Source organism: Muntiacus reevesi, chromosome 1, assembly GCF_963930625.1.
Source record: "Muntiacus reevesi chromosome 1, mMunRee1.1, whole genome shotgun sequence".
Taxonomy (NCBI): Eukaryota; Metazoa; Chordata; class Mammalia; order Artiodactyla; family Cervidae; genus Muntiacus; species Muntiacus reevesi.
Window position 1 is genome coordinate 152,739,401 of NC_089249.1, and position 22,100 is coordinate 152,761,500.

Here is a 22,100-nt window from a genome sequence, read left to right on the forward strand (position 1 = left end):
GTTTCAGATATATAGCAAGGTGTTTCAGTTATACATATACATGTAGCTATTCTTTTTTGAATTCCTATTTAGATTATTACAGACTATTGAGCAGCATTCCCTGTGCTGTACAGTAGGTCCTTGTACAGATACATACAGTTGGCTATCTATTTTGAATATAGTAGTATGTACATGTCAATCTGAAACTCAATCTATCTTTCTCCCCCTGCCCCTCCATAACCATATGTTCATTCTCTAAGTCTGTGAGTCTGTTTCTGTTTTGTAAATAAGCTCATTTGTATAATTTTTTTTAGAATTCACATATATCACATGATATTTGTCATTCTCTGTCTGACTTTCTTCCCTTAGTATGAAAACGTCCAGGTCCGTCTACGTTGCTGCAAATGGCATTATTTCGTTCTTTTTAATGGCTGATATTCCATTGTATGTATGGCTGCATCTTTATCCATTCCCTTGTCAGTGGACATTTAGGTTGCTTCCATGTCTGCTATTGTAAATAGTGCTGCAGTGAACATTTGGGTGCATATATCTTCTTAAATTACGATTTTCTCTGAGTGTATGCCCAGGATTGGAGTTGCTAGATTGTATGGTATCTCTGTTTTTAGTTTCTCTTTGTTTTTTTAATTTTGTTTTTAATTGGAGAATAATTGCTTTACTGTGTTGTGTTGGTTTCTGTCATACAGCAAGGTGAATCAGCGGTTAAGGATACATATACATCCTTCCTCCTGAACTTCCCTCCCACCCCCACCCCAGATCTGTGCCTCCGGGTCTTACAGAGCACCAGGTTGTGCTCCCTGTGCAGCTTCCCACGAGCTCTCTGCCTTACACATGGCAGTGTATGTGTTTCGGTGCTACTCTCTCAATTTGTCTATTTTTAGTTTTTTAAGGAACCTCTGTGCTGTTCTTCATAGTGTCTGTACCAGTTCATATTCCCACCAACATTGTAGGAGGGTTCCCTTTTCTCTACACCTTCTCCAGCATTTATTGTTTGTAGATTTTTTGATGATGGCCATTGTAACTGATGTGAGATGATACCTCATTGTAGTTTTTGATTTGCATTTCTCTAATAATTAGCAGTGTTGCTCATCTTTTCTTGTGCTTCTTGGTCATCTATATGTCTTCTTTTGATTGTTTTTTTTTTAATTGAGCTGCATGAGCTATTTGTAAATTTTGGAGACTAATCCTTGTCCATCGCATCGTCTGCAAATATTTTCTCCCATTCTGTGGGTTGTCTTTTCATTTTGTTTATGGTTTCCTTTGTGGTGCAAAAGATTTTGAGTTTATTTAAGTCCCATTTGTTTATATTTAAATTTCCATTACTCTAGGAGACAACTCAGAAAAGATGTTCCTGCGATTTATGTAAAAGTGTGTTCTGCCTGTGTTAAGAGGAAACTCTTAACGTGTTTTATAGTATCAGGTCATACATTTAGGTCTTTAATCAATTTTCGTGTATGGTGTTAAAGAATGTTCTAATTTCATTTTTTTACTTGTAGCTGTGCAGTTTTCGCAGCACCATTTGTTGAAGAGACTGTCTTTCCTTCATTGTATAGTCTTGCCACCTTTGTCATAGATTATTTGACCATAGTTGTGTGGGTTTATTTCTGAGCTTTACATCTTAGTCCATTAATCTATATTTCTGTTTTTGTGCCAGTACCATACTATTTTGATGACTGTATCTTTGTAGTCCAGTCTGACGTCAAGAAACCTGATTTCTCCAGCTCTGTTTTTCTTTCTCAACATTGCTTTGGCTATTCTGGGTCTTTTGTGTCTCCATAAAAGTTTTAAGATTTTTTTGTTCTAGTTCTGTGGAAAATGCCATTGGTAATTTGATAGGGATTACATTGAATCTGTAGATTGCCTTGGGTAGTAAAATCATTTTGACAATATTGATTATTCCAATTCAAGAACATGGTATATCTTTCCATCTGTTTGTATCATCTTTGATTTCTTTCATCAGTGTCTTATAGATTCAGAGTACAGGTCTTTTGTATCCTTGGGTAGGTTTAATCCTAGGTAATTTTTTCTCTTTGATGTGATGATAAATGGGATTGTTTCTTTAGTTTCTCCTTCTGATCTTTCATTGTTTGTGTATAGAAATGCAAGATTTCTGTGTATTTTATATCATGCAACTTTACCAAATTCATTGATTAGCTCTTGTAGTTTTCTGGTGGCATCTTTAGGATTTTCTGTGTATAGTATGTCATTTAAAACAGTGACAGTTTTACCTCTTTTCCAATTTATATTCCTTTTATTTCTTTTTCTTCTCTGATTTGTCATGGTTAGGACTTTCAAAACTATGTAGAATAAGAGTGGTGGGAATACAGATATCCTTGTCATGTTCCAAATCTAAGAGGTGACGCTTTCAGCTTTTCACCATTGAGTATGTTAACTACAGGTTTGTCATATATGGCCTTTATTATGTTGAGATATGTTCCCTCTCTGCCCACTTTCTGGAGAGTTTTTATCATAAATAGGTATTGAATTTTGTTAAAAGGTTTTCCTGCATTTGTTGAGATGATCGTGTGACCTTTAGTCTTCTGTTTGTTGATGTGGTGTATCATACTGATTGGTTTGCAGATATTGAAAAATCCTTGCATCCCAGTTATAAATCCCAATTGATCATGGTGTGTGATCCTTTTACTATATTGTTGGATTCAGATTGCTAGTATTTTTTGTTGAGAATTTTTGTGTCCATGTTCATCAGTGATAGTGACCTATAAAATTTTTTTTGGTAGTATCTTTGTCTGGTTTTGGTTTCAGTATGGTCATGACCTTGTAAAATGAGTTTGGGAGTATTCATTTCTCTGCATTTTTTTTTGGAATAGTTTCAAAAGAATAAGTGTCAACTCTTCCCTAAATGATAGAATTAATCTGTGATGCCATCTGGTCCTGGACTTTTGTTTTTTGGAAGTTTATATTTTAGTTCAGTCTCAGGAGACTGTGCCTTTCTAAGAATTTGTCCATTTCTTCCAGGTTGTCTATTTTATTGGCATATAGTTGTTTGTAGTAGTCTTTTATGATCCTTTGTATTTCTCTGGTGTCTATTGTAACTTCTCCTTTTTAATTTCTAATTTTGTTGATTTAAGCTCTCTCCTTTTTTTTTCTTGATGAGTCTGACTAAAGGTTTATCAGTTTTGTTTATCTTTTCAAAGAATCAGCTTTTTGTTTCATTGATTTTGTTGATTTTCTTTGTTTATATTTCTGCTCTGATCTTTCTTTCTTTCCTTCTACTAACTTTGAGTTTTGTTTATTCTTTTTTCTCTGTTGGCTTTATATATAAGATTAGGTTGCTTATTTGTGATTTTTGTTGTTTCCTGAGGTAGATTGTATTGCTATAAACTTCTCAGAACTGTGTTTACCATGTCCCTAGGTTTTGGATCATTGTGCTTTTGTTTTCATTTGACTCCAGGTAATTTTTTTGTCCTCTTTGACTTCTTCAGTGATCCATTGATTGTTTAATAGCATATTCTTTAGCTTCCATGTATTTGCATTTTTTAGTTTTTGTAGTTGATTCCTAATCTCATAGCAATGTGGCTGGAAAAGATGCTTGATAAGATGTTAATTTTCTTAAATTTACTGAAGCTTACTTTGTGGCCCAGCCAGTAATTAATCCTGGAGAATGTTTCATGGGCTCTTGAGAAAAGTGTGTATTCTGCTGCCTTTGGATGGAATACTCTGTAAATGTTAGTGAAGGTAGTCTGGTCTAATGTGTCATTTAAGGCCTGTGTTTCTGTATTAATTTTCTTTCTAGATAATCTGTCCATTGATATAAATGGGATATTTTTAAGTCCCCCACTGTTAATTACATTACTGTTGATTTCTCCTTTAATGACTGTTAGTATTTATCTTATTGTTGGGGTGCTCTGTGTTGGGTAAGTATTTATTTACAATTGTTATAGCTCCTTCTGGGAATGATCCCTTTATCATTGTGTGGTGTCCTTCTTTGTCGCTCTTATTTTGTCTATTTTGAAGTCTCTTTTGTCTGAGAAGAATATTGCTATTCCAGCTATCTTTTAATTTATATTTGCACAGAGTACCTTTTCCCATCTCCTCACTTTCAGTCTGTATGTGTCCCTAGATGTGAAGTGGGTCTCTTGTAGATACCATGTATATGGGTCTTGTTTTTGTACCTCTATTTCTTTTGGTTAGAGCACTAAACCCATTTATGTTTTAGGTAATTACCAATATATATGTTCCTATTGCCATTTTCTTAATTGGTTTGGATTTATTTTGTAGGTCTTTTTCATTCCCTTCCTGTTTTGTTCCAGTAGTCATGTATGGATGTGAGAGTTGGACTATAAGGAAAGCTGAGTGCAGAAGAATTGATGCTTTTGAACTGTGGTATTGGAGAGGACTCTTGAGAGTTCCTTGGACCGCTAGGAGATCCAACCAGTCCATCCTAAAGGAAATCAGTCCTGGGTGTTCGTTGGAAGGACTGATGCTGAAGCTGAAACTCCAATATTTTGGCCATCTAATGCAAAGAACTGACTCATTTGAAAAGACCTTGATGCTGGGAAAGACTGAAGGCAGGAGGAGAAGGGGACGACAGAGGATGAGATGGTTAGATGGCATCATCAACTCAATGGTCATGAGTCTGGGTAAACTCCAGGAGTTGGTGATGGACAGGGAGGCCTGGCCTGCTGCAGTTCGTGGGATCGCAAAGAGTCAGACATGACTGAGCAGCGGAACTGAACTGAACTGTTTTGTTCTCTTGTCTTGTGATTTGATGACTAACTTTAGTGTTGTATTTGGATTCCATTTTCATTTTTGTGTATGTATCTATTGTAGATTTTCAGTTTGTGGTTACCATGAGGTTTTGATATTCATCAGGGTCTTTTCAGATGAGTCAGTTCTTCGCATCAGGTGGCCAAAGTATTGGCATATCAGCTTCAGCATCAGTCCGTCCAGTGAATATTCAGGTCTTTTTTCCTTTAGGAGGGACTGGTTGGATCTCCTTGCAGTCCAAGGAACTCTCAAGAGTCCTCTCCAATACCATAGTTCAAAAGCAGCAATTCTTCGGTGTTCAGCTTTCTTTATAGTCCAACTCTCACATCCATTCATGACTACTGGAAAAACCATAGCCTTGACTAGACAGACCTTTGTTGGCAAAGTAATGTCTCTGCTTTTTAATATGCGGTCTAGGTTGGTCACAACTAGTTTGTGGTTACCATGAGGTTTTGATATAGCATTCTGTATATAAAAAAGATTGTTTTAAGTTGCTGGTCTTTTAATTTCAAATTTATTTCCAATTATCCTGCATTGGTGTTCTCTTCGTCTCATAGTTACTGGTTTTGATATCATATTTGTGTGCAGATGATTTCCTACCTTTACTTTGTATTTACTGGTAAGCTTTTCCATTCACAATTTTGTTTCCAGTAGTTGCCTTTTCTTTTCTTCTTAAAGTTCCTTTGGCATTTGTTGCAAAACTGGTCTGGTGGTGCTGAATTTTCTTAGGTTTTTCTTGTCTGTAAAGCTTTTGCTTTCTCCATCAAATCTGAATGAGAGCCTTGCCGGATGGAGTACTGTTAGTTGTAGGTTCTTCCCTTTCATCACTTTAAATATATCATGCCACTCCCTTCTTGCCTGCAGAGTTTCTGCTGAGAAATCAGCTGATAACCTTATGGGGATTCCCTTGTATTTGTTGGTTTTCTTTGTTGCTTTTAATATTTTTTTTCTTTTTTTTAAATTTTTGTCAATTTGATTCTCATTTGTTTTGGTGTGTTCTTCTTTGGGTTTATTCTACCTGGAATTCTTTGACCTTCCTGGAATTGGGTGACTGTTTCCTTTCCCATGTTAGGTGAGTTTTCAGCTATTACCTCTTCAGATATTTTCTCAAGTCCCTTCTTTCTTCCTTTTCCTTATGGGACTGCATGATGTGAATGTTTGAGGCTCTGTTCCATGGCAGTGATATCCACCATTCTGACTTCCAGATCACTTATCCTTTCTTCTGCCTCAGTTACTCTGCTGTTGATTCCTTCTAGTGTACTTTTCATTCTGGTTATTGTATTGTTCATCTCTGTTTGTTCTTCAGTTCTGTGTCTTTGTTAAACATTTCTTTCATCTTCTTAATTTGTGCCTCCATTTTTTTTAAGAGATCTTGGGTCATCTTCACTACCATTAATCTTAAATTTTTTTTTTTTTTACCCTAGATTGCCTATCTCCACTTCATTTAGTTCTGGGGTTTTATCTTGTTCCTTCATCTGGGACATAGTCCTCAGTTGTTTGATTTTGTCTAACATTCTGTAATTACAGCTTCAGTTCTGAAGGCTGCAGGATTGTAGTTCTTGTGTCTGCTGTCTGCCATCTGGTGGATGAGGCTGTCTAAGAGGCTTGTGCAAGCTTCCTGGTGGGAGGGTCTGGTTCCTGTCAGCTGGTGGGTGGTGCTGGGTCTTGTCCCTTTGGTGGTCAGAGCCGTGCTCAGGAAGACTTGAAGTAAGACTTGAAGTAAGACTTGTCTGCTGATGGGTGGGGCTATGCTTCAGTCTTGTTGGTTGTTTGGCCTCAGGTGTCCTGGCACTTGAGCCTTCAGGCTGTTGAGTGGGGTTAAGGTTGTGGGGAGGAAATAATAGCCTCCAGGAGGACTCACACCAATGCATGCTCATTAAAACTGCTGCTGCAAGTGTCTTTGTTCCCAGAGTGAGCCACAGCCCCCCCCCCCCCCGTCTCTGCCAGAGACCCTCCAATAATAGCAGATAGATCTAGCCCGGTTTCTTACAAAGTCACTGTTTTTTTCCCCTGAGTCCTGGTATATAGAGGTCCTTGTGTACTCCTTCTCAGAGTGGAATTTCTGTTTTTCCCAGTTCTGTGGAATTCCTGCAATCAAACCCCACTGGCCTTCAAAGTTAGATTCTCTGGGGGCTTCTCTTCCTGTTACCAGATCCTCAGGTTGGGAGACCTGACACGAAGTTCAGGGCTTTCAGTCCTGTGGTAGAACTTCTGTGGTATTATCATTTTTCAGTTTATGAGTTGCCCACACAGCAGGTATGGGATTTGATTTTACTGGAATTGTGCCTCTCCAACAATTTTGTTGTGGCTTCTTCATCTTTGGATATAGGTGTCTTTTTTCATAGGTTCCAGCCTTTTTTTTATTGTTCAATGGCTGTTCAGCAGTTAGTTGTTATTTTGGTGTTTCTCTAAAAAGGGAGCTTCCCTGATAGTTCAGTTGGTAAAGAATCTGCCTGCAAAGAGACCCCAGTTTGATTCCTGGGTCTTGAAGATACCCTGGAGAAGGGAAAGGTTACCCACTCCAGTGTTCTGGCCTGGAGAATTCCATGGACTGTATAGTCCATGGGGTCTCAAAGAGTCAGACACAACTGAGAAGGGGTGAACTCAATCATTCTACTTTACCATCTTGCTGGCCAGTCACCAGATATACCTTCTTTATCAGAGACTAGTCCTTCCCTAGGTACTCTAGATCCATTCATTATTTTCTGTACCTTAAATATTCAATCTTTTTATCTGTGAAAAATATTTTCAAAGATGAAGTAGATAAAATGTATCTGCAGGTTAGGATTAACTATTTGCCTTCTATTTTATTTTATTTTGCCTTCTATTTTAATGATAGGCAGCACTAACTTTGAACTCCAATTAAGCAAATGTCTCCTCCAGAAAGTGTTCCTTTGTTTGAATTAGTAAATTTACATTATAAAAACATTATACTGTTATTATTAATATATTTTAAAATTCTTCAATAAAATTTTTGTGGAAATTTTCTCTCACTTTATAAGTGCCTATATAATGTCTTCAATTTTACCTCAACACCTAAAATTTTAACTATCTGGCTCTTCCCAAAAGTTTGTTGACCCCAGGTCTAGGTCACCTTAACTAGGAAAGTGGGATAAAGAAAAATTGATTAAAGAGATATTCAGGAATAGAATGGATACAACCTGGTGGTTAATTAGAGGGGATGAGTCGAGAATAAGTTCAGGGTGGTTTCCTAGATTTTTGCCATAAACAACCAGGTAAATTAAGAAAGACTTTCATTTTTGTCTTATCAGAAAAAATGATAATGAAGAGTTTAATAAACTATATTGACTTCATCAGTAGTAAATATAAAGGATTATATTGTTTTCTTTTTTAGAAATACAGTTTTATTGAGAATTCATGTACTTTAGCGTTCACCTATATAAAGTGAGTAATTCAGTGTTTGAGTATTTTTGCAGGATTGTGCAACCATCACTGCATCTAATTAGAACATTTTGTCCTCTCTCAAGGAAACTCCTGTCCCAATTAACAGTCAGTCCTCCTTCCTTTTTCCTCTCACTCTATTGATTTGTCTATTGTAGATGTTTTATGAAAATGGAATCAGAGTATGTGTAGCCTTTTGTGACTGGTGTCTTTCATTTAGCAGAGTGTATTCAGGGTTCATTCAAGCTGTAGCATATATCAGTACTTCATTCTTTTTTATGGTTGAGTGATATTCCACTGTATGGTCATATTACATTTCATTCTTTCATTCATCAGTTTGTTGGAAATTTGTCTTCTTTCTGCTGTTCGGCTACACTGAGTAGTGCTGCTACAAATATTTGTGTACAAAATATCCTGTGGATGTGTGTTTTCATTTCTTTTGATCATATACGTAACAGTAGAATTGTTGGGTCGTTTTAATAAGTTTATGTTTAACTTTCTGAGGAGCTGCCAAGCTGTTTCTTAAAAGAGTTGGACTTTTTTATATTCCCACCAGCAATATATGAAGGTTCCAGTTTTTTCACATCCTTATAATACTTGTTGCTATATTTTTTCTTTCCTAATAGCCATGCAGTGGGTGTCTCTCTTATACTTTTATCCCTGACATTAGATACATTTGAAGAAATCAGAGAGTACTAAGTAGACATGTTCTCTTGCCATCCAAAGATAACAGGTATTGTCAGGATAAACTAGTCTTTGTGATAGTGCAAACCTGAACTAAAGCTTAGAAAGATAACAAAGGTAGTAAGCAAAAATGAGCCTGATTCTTTGAAGACTTGGAAAAATGATTTAATTCTTATTGGTTCTCAGTGTTCTTTTTAGGTATATTCTACTTTGTATGGTAAATGTTACATATTCTTGAAATGTTGAATGTAAATCCAGTGATATTTTAAATAAACCAGAGGATTGATATATTTACACAGAATTCTTTTGTAAAGATATTGATTCCTTTGTGGAAGTAGCTTGGTGGGGCAGAAAGCATGAGATTTGTAATCAGACTTAGCTTGAAATACTTTATCTCCTACTTATTAGTTTTTTTTGCTCTGGGCAAACGGCTTGAACTTTCTGAGCCTTGGAGCCTCAGTTTCCTCATCTATAAAATGAGCAGGAAAATAGTATCTGCTTTATCGGGATATTACACAAAGATGTTACAGATGAATGAGAAAAAAACGTAAATGTGAAGTGATTAGTACTGTTAGCAGCTGTGATATTGATGATGATAATTCTGAATCTTGTTGTCATGTCATGGTTTTAGTTACAGTGAAATACTTGTTGATATTTATTTCATTTTTTAAAAAATTACTTTTGGGTCCTGGTCTGCTTTCCATTTGGATTCAAAAGTTTACAGTGATTTTTTTTTTTCCTAGTAAAGTTGTATTTTCTTCCTAGGAGTACTTCTTTGATTCCAGAGTATTAACAGATGGAGAACTGGCTCCCAATGATCGATGTTGCCGTGTGTGTGGAAAAATAGGCCACTATATGAAAGACTGCCCCAAAAGGAGAAGGTTGGCAAATTATTATGTATCAGCATTGTAGGGAAAATAAATATGAGGCAAATTGAAGGTATCATGTGTTTAGATATGTTTAAATTGAGAAAGTTTAGAGCTTGCAGTTGACTCTTAGGTAAATGTATATTTGAGTGGTGTTTTGTGAAAGAGTGAGATTTATTCCTGGTACATTGGTGTCTCATGATATTTATTATTTGTTCATCTATTCATTAAGGTTTTTTAAACTGCAGAAGTATTTATTAACACTTACTGTATGCTGGAAACCATGCTAGGATCCAGGGGGAAAAAAAAGAGACCAAGATACGAGGTTCTTGCTGAGAACCTCACTATTATGAAAACAAATAATTAAAAAATAATTAAATGAATCTTTGAGGTATATATTGTAAGATATGCCTATATACTCTTTCCCTTAAGGAATAAACATCCTCTGTGCTCCCTGAAAATATGTCTGTGATACTTTCCTGTGTTCTTTATACTGTTTAATAGTCCAGGAAATTCCTTTTTTAGTCATCAAGCTTTACTTAATGTAAAGAGCTTAGAACTTTTCATACAGAACAAATTCGTAGTTTCCATCACTGCTATTTATTAAATTTAGAGAAGACACTTACTTTCTCCAAGCCTCAAATGTCTTTCTTTATAAAATGGGCATAACAAGTAGCCAACTAAGGATTGTACAATTAAAATTTGCTATTAAACATTAAAAATTGATATTGTATTATGAAACTACTAGAATATCCAGTGTCTGCCACATGAGTAGGTATGTGAGAACCCTTGCCGTCAAAAAAATGCATGAAACAATGGGCATGTTAATCCCTTTATTGTGAGGCTCTTGTATAGTTTAGTTTGTTTTGTAGTTATTTTATAAGTCCCTAGCCCCACATTATTGGTATCAGCAGTTTACTGTTTAGACTAAAGAAGAAAGACAGTGAAGAAGAGAAAGAAGGGAATGAAGAGGAGAAAGACTCCCGAGACCTTCTTGACCCCCGAGACCTCCACGACACTCGAGACTTTAGAGACCCCAGAGACCTCAGATGTTTTATCTGTGGAGATGCAGGACATGTGCGAAGGGAGTGCCCAGAGGTCAAGCTGGCCCGTCAGAGGAATAGCAGTGTGGCAGGTAAATAGAAAAAGCCAAAAATAGTTTCTGGTGGAAATAGTGTCATTTATGTTGATGTCATTTTAAGGACCCTGATTCTTCTCTATTCTAAACATAACTTTATGATTTCAGGCCTTTTAATTTATTAAAGAGAAAATTTAGGTTTTTATTTTGAATAGTATTTGGATATGTTTATTATCAAGGTCTTAGCAGTCTGTTGTATTCAGTAAAGAGAAAATTTAGGTTTTTATTTTGAATAGTATTTGGATATGTTTATTATCAAGGTCTTAGCAGTCTGTTGTATTCAGTAACTCCCTCTAAGTATTTTTTGGATTTGAGTCATATTCTTTATTTCTCTTGCTATGAAAAGTTAACAAAAGTTAACTACCAACCCCCAAAAGTTAATGAGAGATTGTTTTTCTGGGAACATATAGGAGAAATTATATCTCTTCCCATGTCTTTTATGAGAGAGGGATATCTGTTCTTATTATATTTCATAGGGAATTTTGTGAATTAGAAACCCAGATAGAGTTGATTGAAAGAAAAAAACAAAATATAAGTGATGATTTCCAGTTATTCAGATTCTTGTTGCAGGAGTTATTTTCTTAAATAAATGTATAATCTTCTTTAGAAAACAGCATGATATTTGTTCTTGTTTCCAGAATCACTGTATTTTTTTTTTTTAATGCTCTAAGGGTTGAGAAATGGCTTAAATTTAAAAATGAGTTGTTAAAAAGTTCTTTACTAACATAATCGTAGTTTAAAAGTCCAAGTTTATAAAATTGCAGATTTGAGACTGTTGTACTGAAGAAGGGAGTTTATTGATTATCATTTCTCTGTTATTTTATCTATTGAATTTCTTTTTGATGTCTTCTCTTAGCAGCCCAGCTGGTCCGCAATCTTGTAAATGCCCAGCAGGTGGCTGGTTCAGCCCAGCAACAAGGTGATCAGCCCATAAGGACTAGGCAGTCTTCAGAATGCGTGAGTACTCTGCTTGCAGATGGGTTGGTCTTGGCAGGAAAACAGCTCTAATTTTGGTGGGTGATAAGGTTGATCTTTGAGATTGGCAAATTCAGTCTTTCAGATTACATAATGCTTTATAGAGATGTCCTTGCTAGGCACATCAGCTAGAATAAGCATTATTTTTGGAATAATGTAGATCTGGGTTTTAATCTATGGGCAAGATACTTAACTTCAGTGAACCTATTTCTTATTTGTAAAATAAGGTAACTACCAAATAAGGTTGTTGGTTGGATTATAATAAGGTAATAACTTTAACTTTGAGGCTTTAGGTTTTGCATAACGCAAGAATATGGAAGAATATTCTATAATGAAAGAACACTGTTAATTAACAATAGACCCCAAAATTGACATGTATTAAGGGTTTAGTACTGTTAAGGCAGTACATGCATGATACTTCATTTGCTTGAAATTTTGTGGCTTCTCATCACTGATATGGATACCTAGTGAAACATATCCTGTAAAAGAGTACTTAAATGTGCACATTTTAAATTAGGTAAATACTAATTGAATGCTTATTTTAAGTCTTGACGTTGTGCTTTAGTGCTTCACACCTATTATCACATTTAATCCTTCAAATGGTCATGTGAAGTGATAAGTATTGGTATGATCAAATTTTACAAATTGGGAAGCTGAGAATAAGAGAAATTGAAAGATTCACACACAGGTCTACATCACTTCAAAGCTGTTAACTATTAAACATGCTAAATCAGATGTGATCTGTGTTTTGGAAAAATTTCTTAGAGCATTTGAAGAGCAATAGTAGGACTTGTCTTAAGAAAACATTTAGGATCCCACTAACCCTACCTCCAACACTTGAATATGTACTACTGTGGGTCTGACATTTTCATAAAAATTATATAATAACAATTATATTACAGTAACAACATTTATTGATTGCTATTTGCTATATATGCATTTTTCCTGTTTCTTATTAAATATTGTTAAAATACTGAATAATATAGAAAATTATAACCATTGTTATATATGGTTAGGGTTAGGGTATAACCATGGTTATATATAAGTATAGAAAATGATAACCATGCACTACTACGAGGCTTTAACAATTCTCAGTGTTTTGTTATTTTGGTTTTATTAAAGAGTATCCACAGTTGACAACCCCTATGCATTCCTCTTGGATGCTGTTCCCTTCTTAAAACTTTTCCTACTATCCCTTCCTTGCTACTAAAATGTATCTACTATTCTGAATTTGGTGTTTATGTTTTTGACATGTATTGTTGTAGTTAATCTTCACAAAAACCTGTGATGTAGATTCTATTATTTATACTTTACAGGTGAAGAAACTGAGATTTAAGTTTTTTGCCTGAGGTCAATAAACACTTGGAACCAGAACTTGTATCCTTAGGTTCTGTTTCCAAAGCCTGTGCTCTAACCACTCTCCTATGGTGCCCCTAACTTTCATCCTCTGCTTCTAGCATTCACCCCACCTGAGATCGGGTAAGAGTCTGACTGATGGACTTTGCTATTCAAGGTCCTGCAAAGCACTTCAGCTTCAACATGTCTAGAATGTAGCTTATATTTCTTTCCAACTCCCCAAGTTTGCCTCTTCCTCCTGTCTTCTCCATCTCATTGAATGATCTCACTGTCTCTAGTTTCCTGAACTACTACTCTTCCCTCAACCTCCACATCCAGTCAGTCACTAGCTCCTGTTGTTTCTATCTGTAACAAAGAGCTCACATCCATTTGCTTCCCTAGCCTAGGTAACCATCATTTCAGATTCCAATTACTTTAAAAGGCTATGTGCTTTTGTTTCTGTATACCTTCAGTTATGTTGTTCGCTCTAACAGAATCTTCTCTTCTCCTTTTTCTCTACTCTTTTTTATCATATTGGTTTCTTTTTAAGTCTCAGCTTAAAAGTCACTTCCTTCAGGAAGATTTCCTTGATTTCCACTTTCTTTAGTCTTGTTTTCTCTTCTTCTCCCAAAGTGGGCTTAGGTGTTCCTGCTCTGGGATTTCATTATACATTATACAGTCTTTATCATAGTAATTGTTATACTTTATTGTGATTGCTTATGTAATCTTTATCTCTTCCTCCTCTTTTTCCTTATTGACTTTAAGCTTCATGAGGGCATACATGTTAGTATTTTATTTTTAATACCTATAACAATGCCCAGTACATAACTGACACCCTATAAATACTTGTTGAGGAGCTAAATGACAGAGAGTATGAGAGATTTAGATGTAAACTTCTAGTTACAGTTGGAGTTGTGTGTTCTATGTGACAAATATGTTGTCTGGACTTTGTCTTCTTTGGGCAATAAAAAGATTTATAGATAAAACCTATGTGAGAGAGGGTTTGAGAACCTTGGGAAAAACTCTACCTTCATATAAAATGAGGTTCTGTTATTATCTGTTAGTATGTATATCATAGAATTCTGTTTATAGTATTCTGATGAAGTAACTCCATAGTTTTATATTTTTATAATTTCTGCTTTTATAAAATTAAGATGTTCATAAAATAATTTTAAAATATATCTTTTTTTTTTCTCTGCAGTCTGATTCGCCATCTTATTCTCCTCAGCCCCAGCCATTTCCACAGAACTCTTCCCAGTCCACTGCCATTACCCAGCCTCCATCCCAGCCAGGATCCCAACCCAAGCTTGGCCCACCTCAGCAGGGAACCCAGCACCCCCATCAGGTCCAGATGCCTATGTATAACTTCCCTCAGTCACCACCAGCTCAGTATTCTCCCATGCACAACATGGGATTGTTGCCAATGCACCCCCTCCAAATCCCTGCCCCGTCCTGGCCTATTCACGGCCCAGTGATCCATTCTGCACCAGGCAGTGCGCCCAGCAATATTGGCCTGAACGATCCCAGCATCATCTTTGCACAGCCTGCTGCCAGACCTGTGGCGATCCCTAGCTCCTCTCATGATGGACACTGGCCCCGTACTGTGGCTCCAAATTCCCTGGTGAACAATGGTACAGTGGGGAATTCGGGTAACCCTTTCTTTTCTTCTTTTGTATCTGTCTGTAGAAAGGTTGGATGAATTGTTTTATTGGTTGAACCTGGGGAGATAAATGTGAGTAAAAATATGGCAATCATTATTTGTGGAGGGGGCAGTATAAGGTAAGGTGAAGAGTATGGGCTATGGATTCAGACCACCTGGATTTGAATCGTGGCTCTGCCATTTATTATGTGGCATCAGGTATTTGCTTAATCTCTTTGTACATTGGTTTCGTCTGTGAAATAAGTGTGTATTAATAGAACCTAACTCACAGGAATGTTTTGAATATTAAGTGAGGTAATAAATATAAATGTTTGTTATTATTAAAAATTTCATTGCAGTCTCATTTGGTATAGGTATTTTTAGCACTTATTTTTACAGTTGAGGAAATTGTGAAGAGTTAAAAATAACTGTCATGCTGTTATAATCATAGTAGATCCAGGATTTAAACCAATTTCTTTCTTCAAAACCTGTAATCTTTGCTTTGGACTCTTACTATCTCCTTACTTACTAAGAAGCAGTTTTCTAAAAAGAAAAAGATTAGTAACACTTTATAGCTTAACAAAGAATAGTTTTTTACTGATATTTAAATAATGCATATTCTTTGTAGAGCGTTTTTTAATCTTTTTTTAAAATTTTTTTGTTGTTTCTTTGTTCTCTCTTTAAAAAAATTTTTTTTTGTAGAGCATTTTAAAAAGAAAAAGAAGACCATATATAATCTTAATTCCTGGGCAGAATTGTTCAGAAATATTTTGGTTTATTACTAGCCAGTCATTTTTTTCATTTTTGTGTATTTAAAAATAGTTGATAAATGCTGTAAAACTAGTTTTACATTATATTTATTTTTAAAACTTTTATCATGGAAAACTTGAACACAGTAGGAGAGAGTAAAGTATAAACCTCCCATTACCCAGATTTAAGTTATCTGTGTTTTCTATTTACTGTTTGTGATTCTTCTGTAACTTACTGTCTCTGATTCCTTTTCTTATTAACTACTTGGTTATCCTTATATATTGTTTGTAGAGGAAATGTAGACTAAAAGCTTGATTATTTACCTTTATCAATTTTCAGAATAATTTTAGTGATAGTTTTAAACGAATATATGTTATTCCTTAAAGCACTGTAATGGAGGAATCTCTGACCTCTTTTGAAATAATACAGATAGTATATTTTGCTGAGCAGAAATTCCAGAATGTGGAACTTATTTAGATTTCAAGGATCAAAGGATATACGTCATACATGGCCATTCTAATGTGGCCTCTGCTTTTCTCATTCAGCAAATTTTTATTGTATGCATGCCATGATAAACACTGTGATAGTCACTGAGTTATATAACCATGAAGACAGACACATGCTTTGCCTTTTGATATATTGATTCCGTTTTAACAGTTTTAACTTCTTTCTTTCTCTACCACTAGTTGATCTCTGTTTTAGCCTTAATGAACTAATTAATTAACACCCTACAGGCACACCATGCTCTTACCCCTGATTATTTACTTAAGTGGTTGGTTCCCTCTGCCTGGAATGTCCTCTCCAATAACTCTGCTGTTCACTCTCACCTCCTTCTGCTTTTCTCCAAAAGCTTGGCTAACTTACTTACCCTTCACTTTAAAATTTGGATCACTTTCTTTAGGAAGGCTCTTAATTCTTATAGATCCTCTCCTCCAATTGTATTACGTATTCTTTTCTCTCCTTCATGTTTCCTTAATATCCATATTATAAGACTTGTCTTACTGTGTTGAAATTGCCTGTTTACTTGTCTGCATAATGCATTAGACTGAACTTTTAGAGGTTGTAAATTGTTTCTTGTCTATCATTGTCTCCCTAGTGTCCAGTGTAGTGCCTGTTGTAAGATAGATGCTATTTGTATACTTCTAGGCTTCCCTGGTGGCTCAGAGGTTAAAGCGTCTGCCTGCAGTTTGGAAGACCTGGGTTCGATCCCTGGGTCGGGAAGATCCCCTGGAGAAGGAAATGGCAACCCACTCCAGTATTCTTGCCTAGAGAATCCCATGGACGGAGGAGCCTGGTGGGCTACAGTCCATGGGGTCACCAAGAGTCGGACACGACTGAGTGACTTAACTTATTATATAACAAACTGTTACTCACCAAATCTCTTATTTTTTTATTTTTTTAGCAAATGTTTATTATTTGTTGGATGGGTGTACAACTTCTAGTTATTATTACTGCTAAAATTAACATTATGTTAAAAATGGCAAAACCAGATGGGGATATTTTAAAATGATAATAGTGTTTGTATTAGAATAGGGAGTTGTATGAGTTTTTTCACCGATTTTTCAAATTGTCTTTAATGGTAATTGTTCAGACTATCTCTAATTATAAAAATATTTGGTTGTGAAAAATGACCGAGAGAGATTGAACTATATCCTAAAAATAACCTTTTATATAAAAATGTTCCTCAGTAAGGATCTCAGTAATGTATACCCAGTCTTATTTTTTGTAAACTCTGAGCTCTGCAGCTTCAGCTCTCAGTTGTAACTTGACTTTACGAACTTGTGGTGAACCAGCTGCTTTATTTACCTAGCTGCCTCCTGAGAAGACTGATCTTGTTAGGAGCGTGGCTAGTATGGGTTTTGGTTTTCTTCCTCCCTATCCTGTACTTCCTTACTTCTTGCTTGGAAGTTTAGTAAATAAGGGTCAGTGTCTTTCAGATTATTTTCTGCCACATTTTGATCCTGAATGAGAAAAGCCTCCAGAAATGATCCAGAAGATTCAGGGGTTACTGCATTTTGAAAGACTTACTTTAAGATAGGTCTTAAAGGGAAGTAGATTGGTGGGGGTGGTTTACCATAGAATAGGACTGATTTTTTTTTTTTTTTTTAATTCCTGGTTATATGCCAGAATTTGTGCAAGCCACTTTATTTTTGTTATCTTATTTAATCCTCATAACAACCTGGGATTCATAATTAAACCTTAGTAATTTTTGTAATTAGTATTTGAACTTAAAGTTGTTTGGCACCAAGGTCTGTTTTCAACCATTTCACCACAGTGTCTCAGCTTCTAATAAAATCTTCCAGGCCAATATATAATTGATTCTAGGATGATTGGCAGTGTCTTTATGATAAAATGTAAGCTGCTTAATGACATACTAAGGTTCTGTGAAATATAAATTCTGCCCACCCGTCCAGCCTTTCCTCTAACCTCTGCTTTCCTTTGCATTTGTCTCTGTATTGCAGTTGTTCTGCAGCTTCCCAAGCTGGCTGTACTTTTCTGCTTCCTGGCTTTTGAACACACTATTCCTTCTGTCTGAAATTCCCTCCCTCTCCCATTTTGCCTAACTTGTTCCTTGTCCTTTAAAATTCAATTTAGTCAATCATTTTAGGAAAACCTTCTCTGACTTTGAACAGTTGGAGTAGTCCCCTTTTAGACACCATCTACCAATCTGTCACAGCAATTACCACATACTATTGTATATGTCTTCTTAAATATTTCCTTTATGAATAATTTAGGAACAGTTACAGTGTTTTATTCCTTAAAAATTTTTTTTGGTTGACATATATACACTGTACATAATACATATATTGACATATGTCCACTATTGTTCTATATACACAACTGATATGATTTACACTATTAATCAAGTCAAGTGAAGTCACTCAGTCGTGTCCGACTCTTTGCGACCCCATGGCCTGTAGCCTACCACGCTCCTCCATCCATGGGATTTTTCAGGCAAGAGTACTGGAGGGGGTTGCCATTTCCTTCTCCAGAGGATCTTCCCAACCCAGGGATTGAACCTGGGTCTCCCACATTGTAGGCAGATGCTTTACCGTCTGAGCCACAAGGGAAGTCCTACGCTATTAATATATAGTATTAATTGTGTAGATATGTCAACCAAAAAAACTTTAAGAAATAAAGCACTGTAATTATTCTCAAATTATTCATAAATAAGACATTTAGATAACTAATGAGGACCTACTGTATAGCACAGGGAGCTCCACTCAGTGCTCTGTGGTGATCTAAATGGGAAGGAAATTCAAAAAAGAGGGTATATGTGTAGCATCTAGCTGGTTCACTTTGCTGGATGGCAGAAACTAACACAGCATCATAAAGCAGGAATACTTCAATAAAAATTTTTTAAAAAAATTTCGGAGGAAGGTATCCTCTGCGTTTAGCATATTTCTTGGTCAGTGATGACCAGTAAATCTTTGTGGAATGAAGGAATGTATGAATGAACAAGGTGATGTTTTAACATATATCTTTCCTTTGTTTTTGAAATGCAGAGCCAGGATTTCCAGGACTGAATCCTCCAATTCCTTGGGAACATGCACCACGACCCCATTTCCCTCTTGTCCCAGCTTCGTGGCCTTATGGTTTGCATCAGAACTTCATGCATCAGGGAAATGCCAGATTCCAGCCCAACAAACCTTTCTATACACAAGGTACCATTGCTTACATATTTGTTACAAGGCTGAGTGGGTTTTGTTATGGGACAGTGGAGCCTTTGTAAAGGCCAGGATCTGGGAGTGAAACTGAATTCAGTAAATATTTACTGAGAGAGCATACTGTATGTCAGACTGTGCTAGATGCTTATTGCTCAAGCAGAATTAAATAATAACACCTACACTTAATACATATTTTATTAGGAAAGTTAGACATGTAAAACAGACAAGGATAGGAGCTTAGAGGAATCCATTAACTTTGCCCTAGCAGAGAGAGCAAGAATATGGACACCAAGGATCAAACTGCCTAAGATTTTTACATTTGAATTAGGTCTTGAAACATACGGAATTTTTTTTCCTAGAGATTGTGTAGAGATTAGAGAAGAGTGTTCTCAGCTGAGGCAAAAATATATGCAAAATCACTGAGTTTTACCTCAGTAAAAAGAAAAGGAAAAAAGAGAAAATAATAGGATTAGATGAGTTAAATGGAAAAATGTGTGGGTAATGAGGCTAGAAAGGTCGGCTGAGGTCATATTATAAAGGAGTTTGGATTTAGTTTAGTAAGCAATGGAATGTAGTAGAATTTTTGAGTTGAGTAGTGTAATAGTCGATTTGTGTAGTAAAACAGATTTGAATGACATTTGAATTGATTATATTCTGTTGGTACTTATGTATCAGTAATGGCTTTGATCTAAGTAATGAATAGCATTTTATCTAGTCTTATTTGCTTCCACAGTTTATCTCAATTCAAACAGGGAATGTCTAGGGGAAAAAAGTTAATTCTAAGAGGTTGTCAGGTAAATAGGCACAAGCCTTTCAGTTTCCTGTCTGTGTTGTGTCCAACAGACAGATGTGCCACCCGTCGGTGTAGAGAGCGTTGTCCCCACCCACCAAGAGGAAACGTGTCGGAGTAATGCAAGTCCATTTTCTTTCAGCTGGTCTACAGATGCACAGCAACCAGCCAATCCTGCTGTCTCAAGGGTATCCGTACCTCAGTGTCAGTTACATTCAGCAGAAAAAGTGACATTTAATGGAAAATAAAACAAATCAGGTTCTGATTTAAAATTTTAACGTTTAGATAGCTTATTTAAATTCTAAGACTGTTTTTAAAGACTGTATTATTTGTATATAAATATGAACTATAGTTTTTACTAGTATCACCAAATTGAGTGATACAAATTTCATCTATTTTATTACCCTATTTTTAAGGGAATTTTGTTTTGTTTAACCTTGATGAATTGTATAAAGAGAGAATTTAAAAATTACATTCTTTATTTTCTATTAGCTGTATTCATACTTTGGTTGCTTCAGACTTTATATATATTGTTCTTAAGAATTAGGAAAGACTTTCATGTGTTTTAAATTTGTCACTTCTATTCTTTACAGAACCTTGTAGTGCCAAAAACTTTTTAAAAGGTAAAAAAATAATAAAACCTCAAGATTGAAGATTTAGAATTTTTTTCTTTTACATTCTTGTATATTGAAAATATTCATACTTGAACAGAAATTTGCTTTTGTCTGTATTTGAAGTAATTCTATTTTAAGTTAATAAATCTTTTTGACAAGAGTCAAATTTGGTTAATTCATCTAGTTGTTTAGATGATAGGAATATAATGTTACAATTCAGAGATTTTTTAAAAAGTATTTATTTATTTATTTGACTGCACCCTGTCTTAGTTGTGGCATGTGAACTCTTTTGCTACATGTGGGATCTAGTTCCCTGACCAGGGATCGAACCCAGGCCCCCTGCATTGAGAGTACAGAGTCTTAGCCACTGGACTACCAGGGAAGCCCTGGAGATTTGTTTTACTCCCAGTGAATAGACTATTCTAAATCACAGACTTAGTTTTAGAAAAAGATATAAGAATCTTTTCATTTTATTTTATTGGATCTTCACAACACCCATATGAGATTGATAGACACAGATACTATCTCATTTTGTCATTGAAAAAACTGGAGGTGCAAAACAATGAATTCTAAAGTTAGGACAGTTACATGTTGGGAATAGAATTGAAACAGATCTTTGAAGCAGAGTTTGTTTTTTTGTTTTTTTTTTGAAGCAGTTTTTAAACCACTGAAACTGATACTGACACTTAGAATGGAGGGAAAGTAATCCTTATTTACTGAGGAACTAACATATGCCAGACTGTTTTGAGTCCTATATTACTGCCTGGAAAGTACACTTGCAAGGATGGTGTTTACCAATAATACCTCGTGATTGGTGATTATTGTTGGATTTCAAACTTGTATTGTTAGTGGTAGATTTCTCAACTATTCTTGATACTCTGTGTTGAAGTGAGGTATATGAACAACTGAGAGAGACTTGCCAGAGAGTTCAAACTAAATGATGCTATAGATTTATTTGGAAATCTGCAGAATAAGTAAATATAAATGTCTTTTAAGAACAGTATCTTTGTTTTGCTTCCTCACAGATATGTGTTCCTTAAATAGGAGAGCATGTGGGCTTTTGCCACAGTTTCCAATATGGAAGGAAGATGCTTGAAATCTATTGCAGGTGGTTGGAAGGCTTTCCTGCCATACTTATAGCCTTGGAAAGGAATTTATTAAATGTTAAGCTGTTAGTTTTTCATATTAAAGCTTCAGCATGCCTTGGCGATCATTATGAATTACTATGCTATGCACCTGGAACTAACATAGTGTTGGTTGGTCAGTTAAACTTAAAAAAAGCTTCATTCACAGTCTCGTGGAATCCTCCTAAGTGGTGGAGTTTAGCTTTTTGGTTTTGTTAATAATGAGATAGGTAATTGGCCCAACGTACACTTTTCTGTTAAAATATGACTTAAGGGAATTCAAGATTTTTCTTTAAAGTCAGTGTTCTAAGCATTTCATGTCCTTTCAGGTCTTAGAGAATAGAGTGCTGGTTTTTCTGTTCTACTTTTGTACATATTTTAATTATTCAT

The 22,100-nt window shown here is 35.6% G+C and overlaps 1 protein-coding gene and 1 non-coding gene across 8 annotated transcripts in view; one reads left to right on the forward strand and one right to left on the reverse strand.

Annotated features, from left to right (window-relative positions):
• TUT4 (terminal uridylyl transferase 4) overlaps nucleotides 1–20,746 on the forward strand; it is a 119,098-nt gene extending 98,352 nt beyond the window's left edge. Inside the window, exons 25-30 of one of the 7 annotated variants that reach the window (XM_065913178.1) lie at nucleotides 9,577–9,692; nucleotides 10,589–10,812; nucleotides 11,672–11,772; nucleotides 14,327–14,774; nucleotides 19,021–19,179; nucleotides 20,026–20,746. In XM_065913178.1, coding sequence (XP_065769250.1) covers nucleotides 9,577–9,692; nucleotides 10,589–10,812; nucleotides 11,672–11,772; nucleotides 14,327–14,774; nucleotides 19,021–19,179; nucleotides 20,026–20,093 — 1,116 coding nt within the window. In that variant the 3' untranslated portion in view covers nucleotides 20,094–20,746. The remainder of the gene's footprint in view (nucleotides 1–9,576; nucleotides 9,693–10,588; nucleotides 10,813–11,671; nucleotides 11,773–14,326; nucleotides 14,775–19,020; nucleotides 19,180–20,025) is intronic. The other 6 variants (XM_065913143.1, XM_065913170.1, XM_065913186.1 and 3 more) reach the window with 6 other exon arrangements.
• A 149-nt stretch (nucleotides 20,747–20,895) lies between these two features.
• On the reverse strand, nucleotides 20,896–20,968 carry TRNAE-CUC (transfer RNA glutamic acid (anticodon CUC)). Its single transcript has one exon. It is a non-coding gene; the product is annotated as a tRNA-Glu (tRNA).
• Between the last annotated feature and the right edge of the window lie 1,132 nt (nucleotides 20,969–22,100).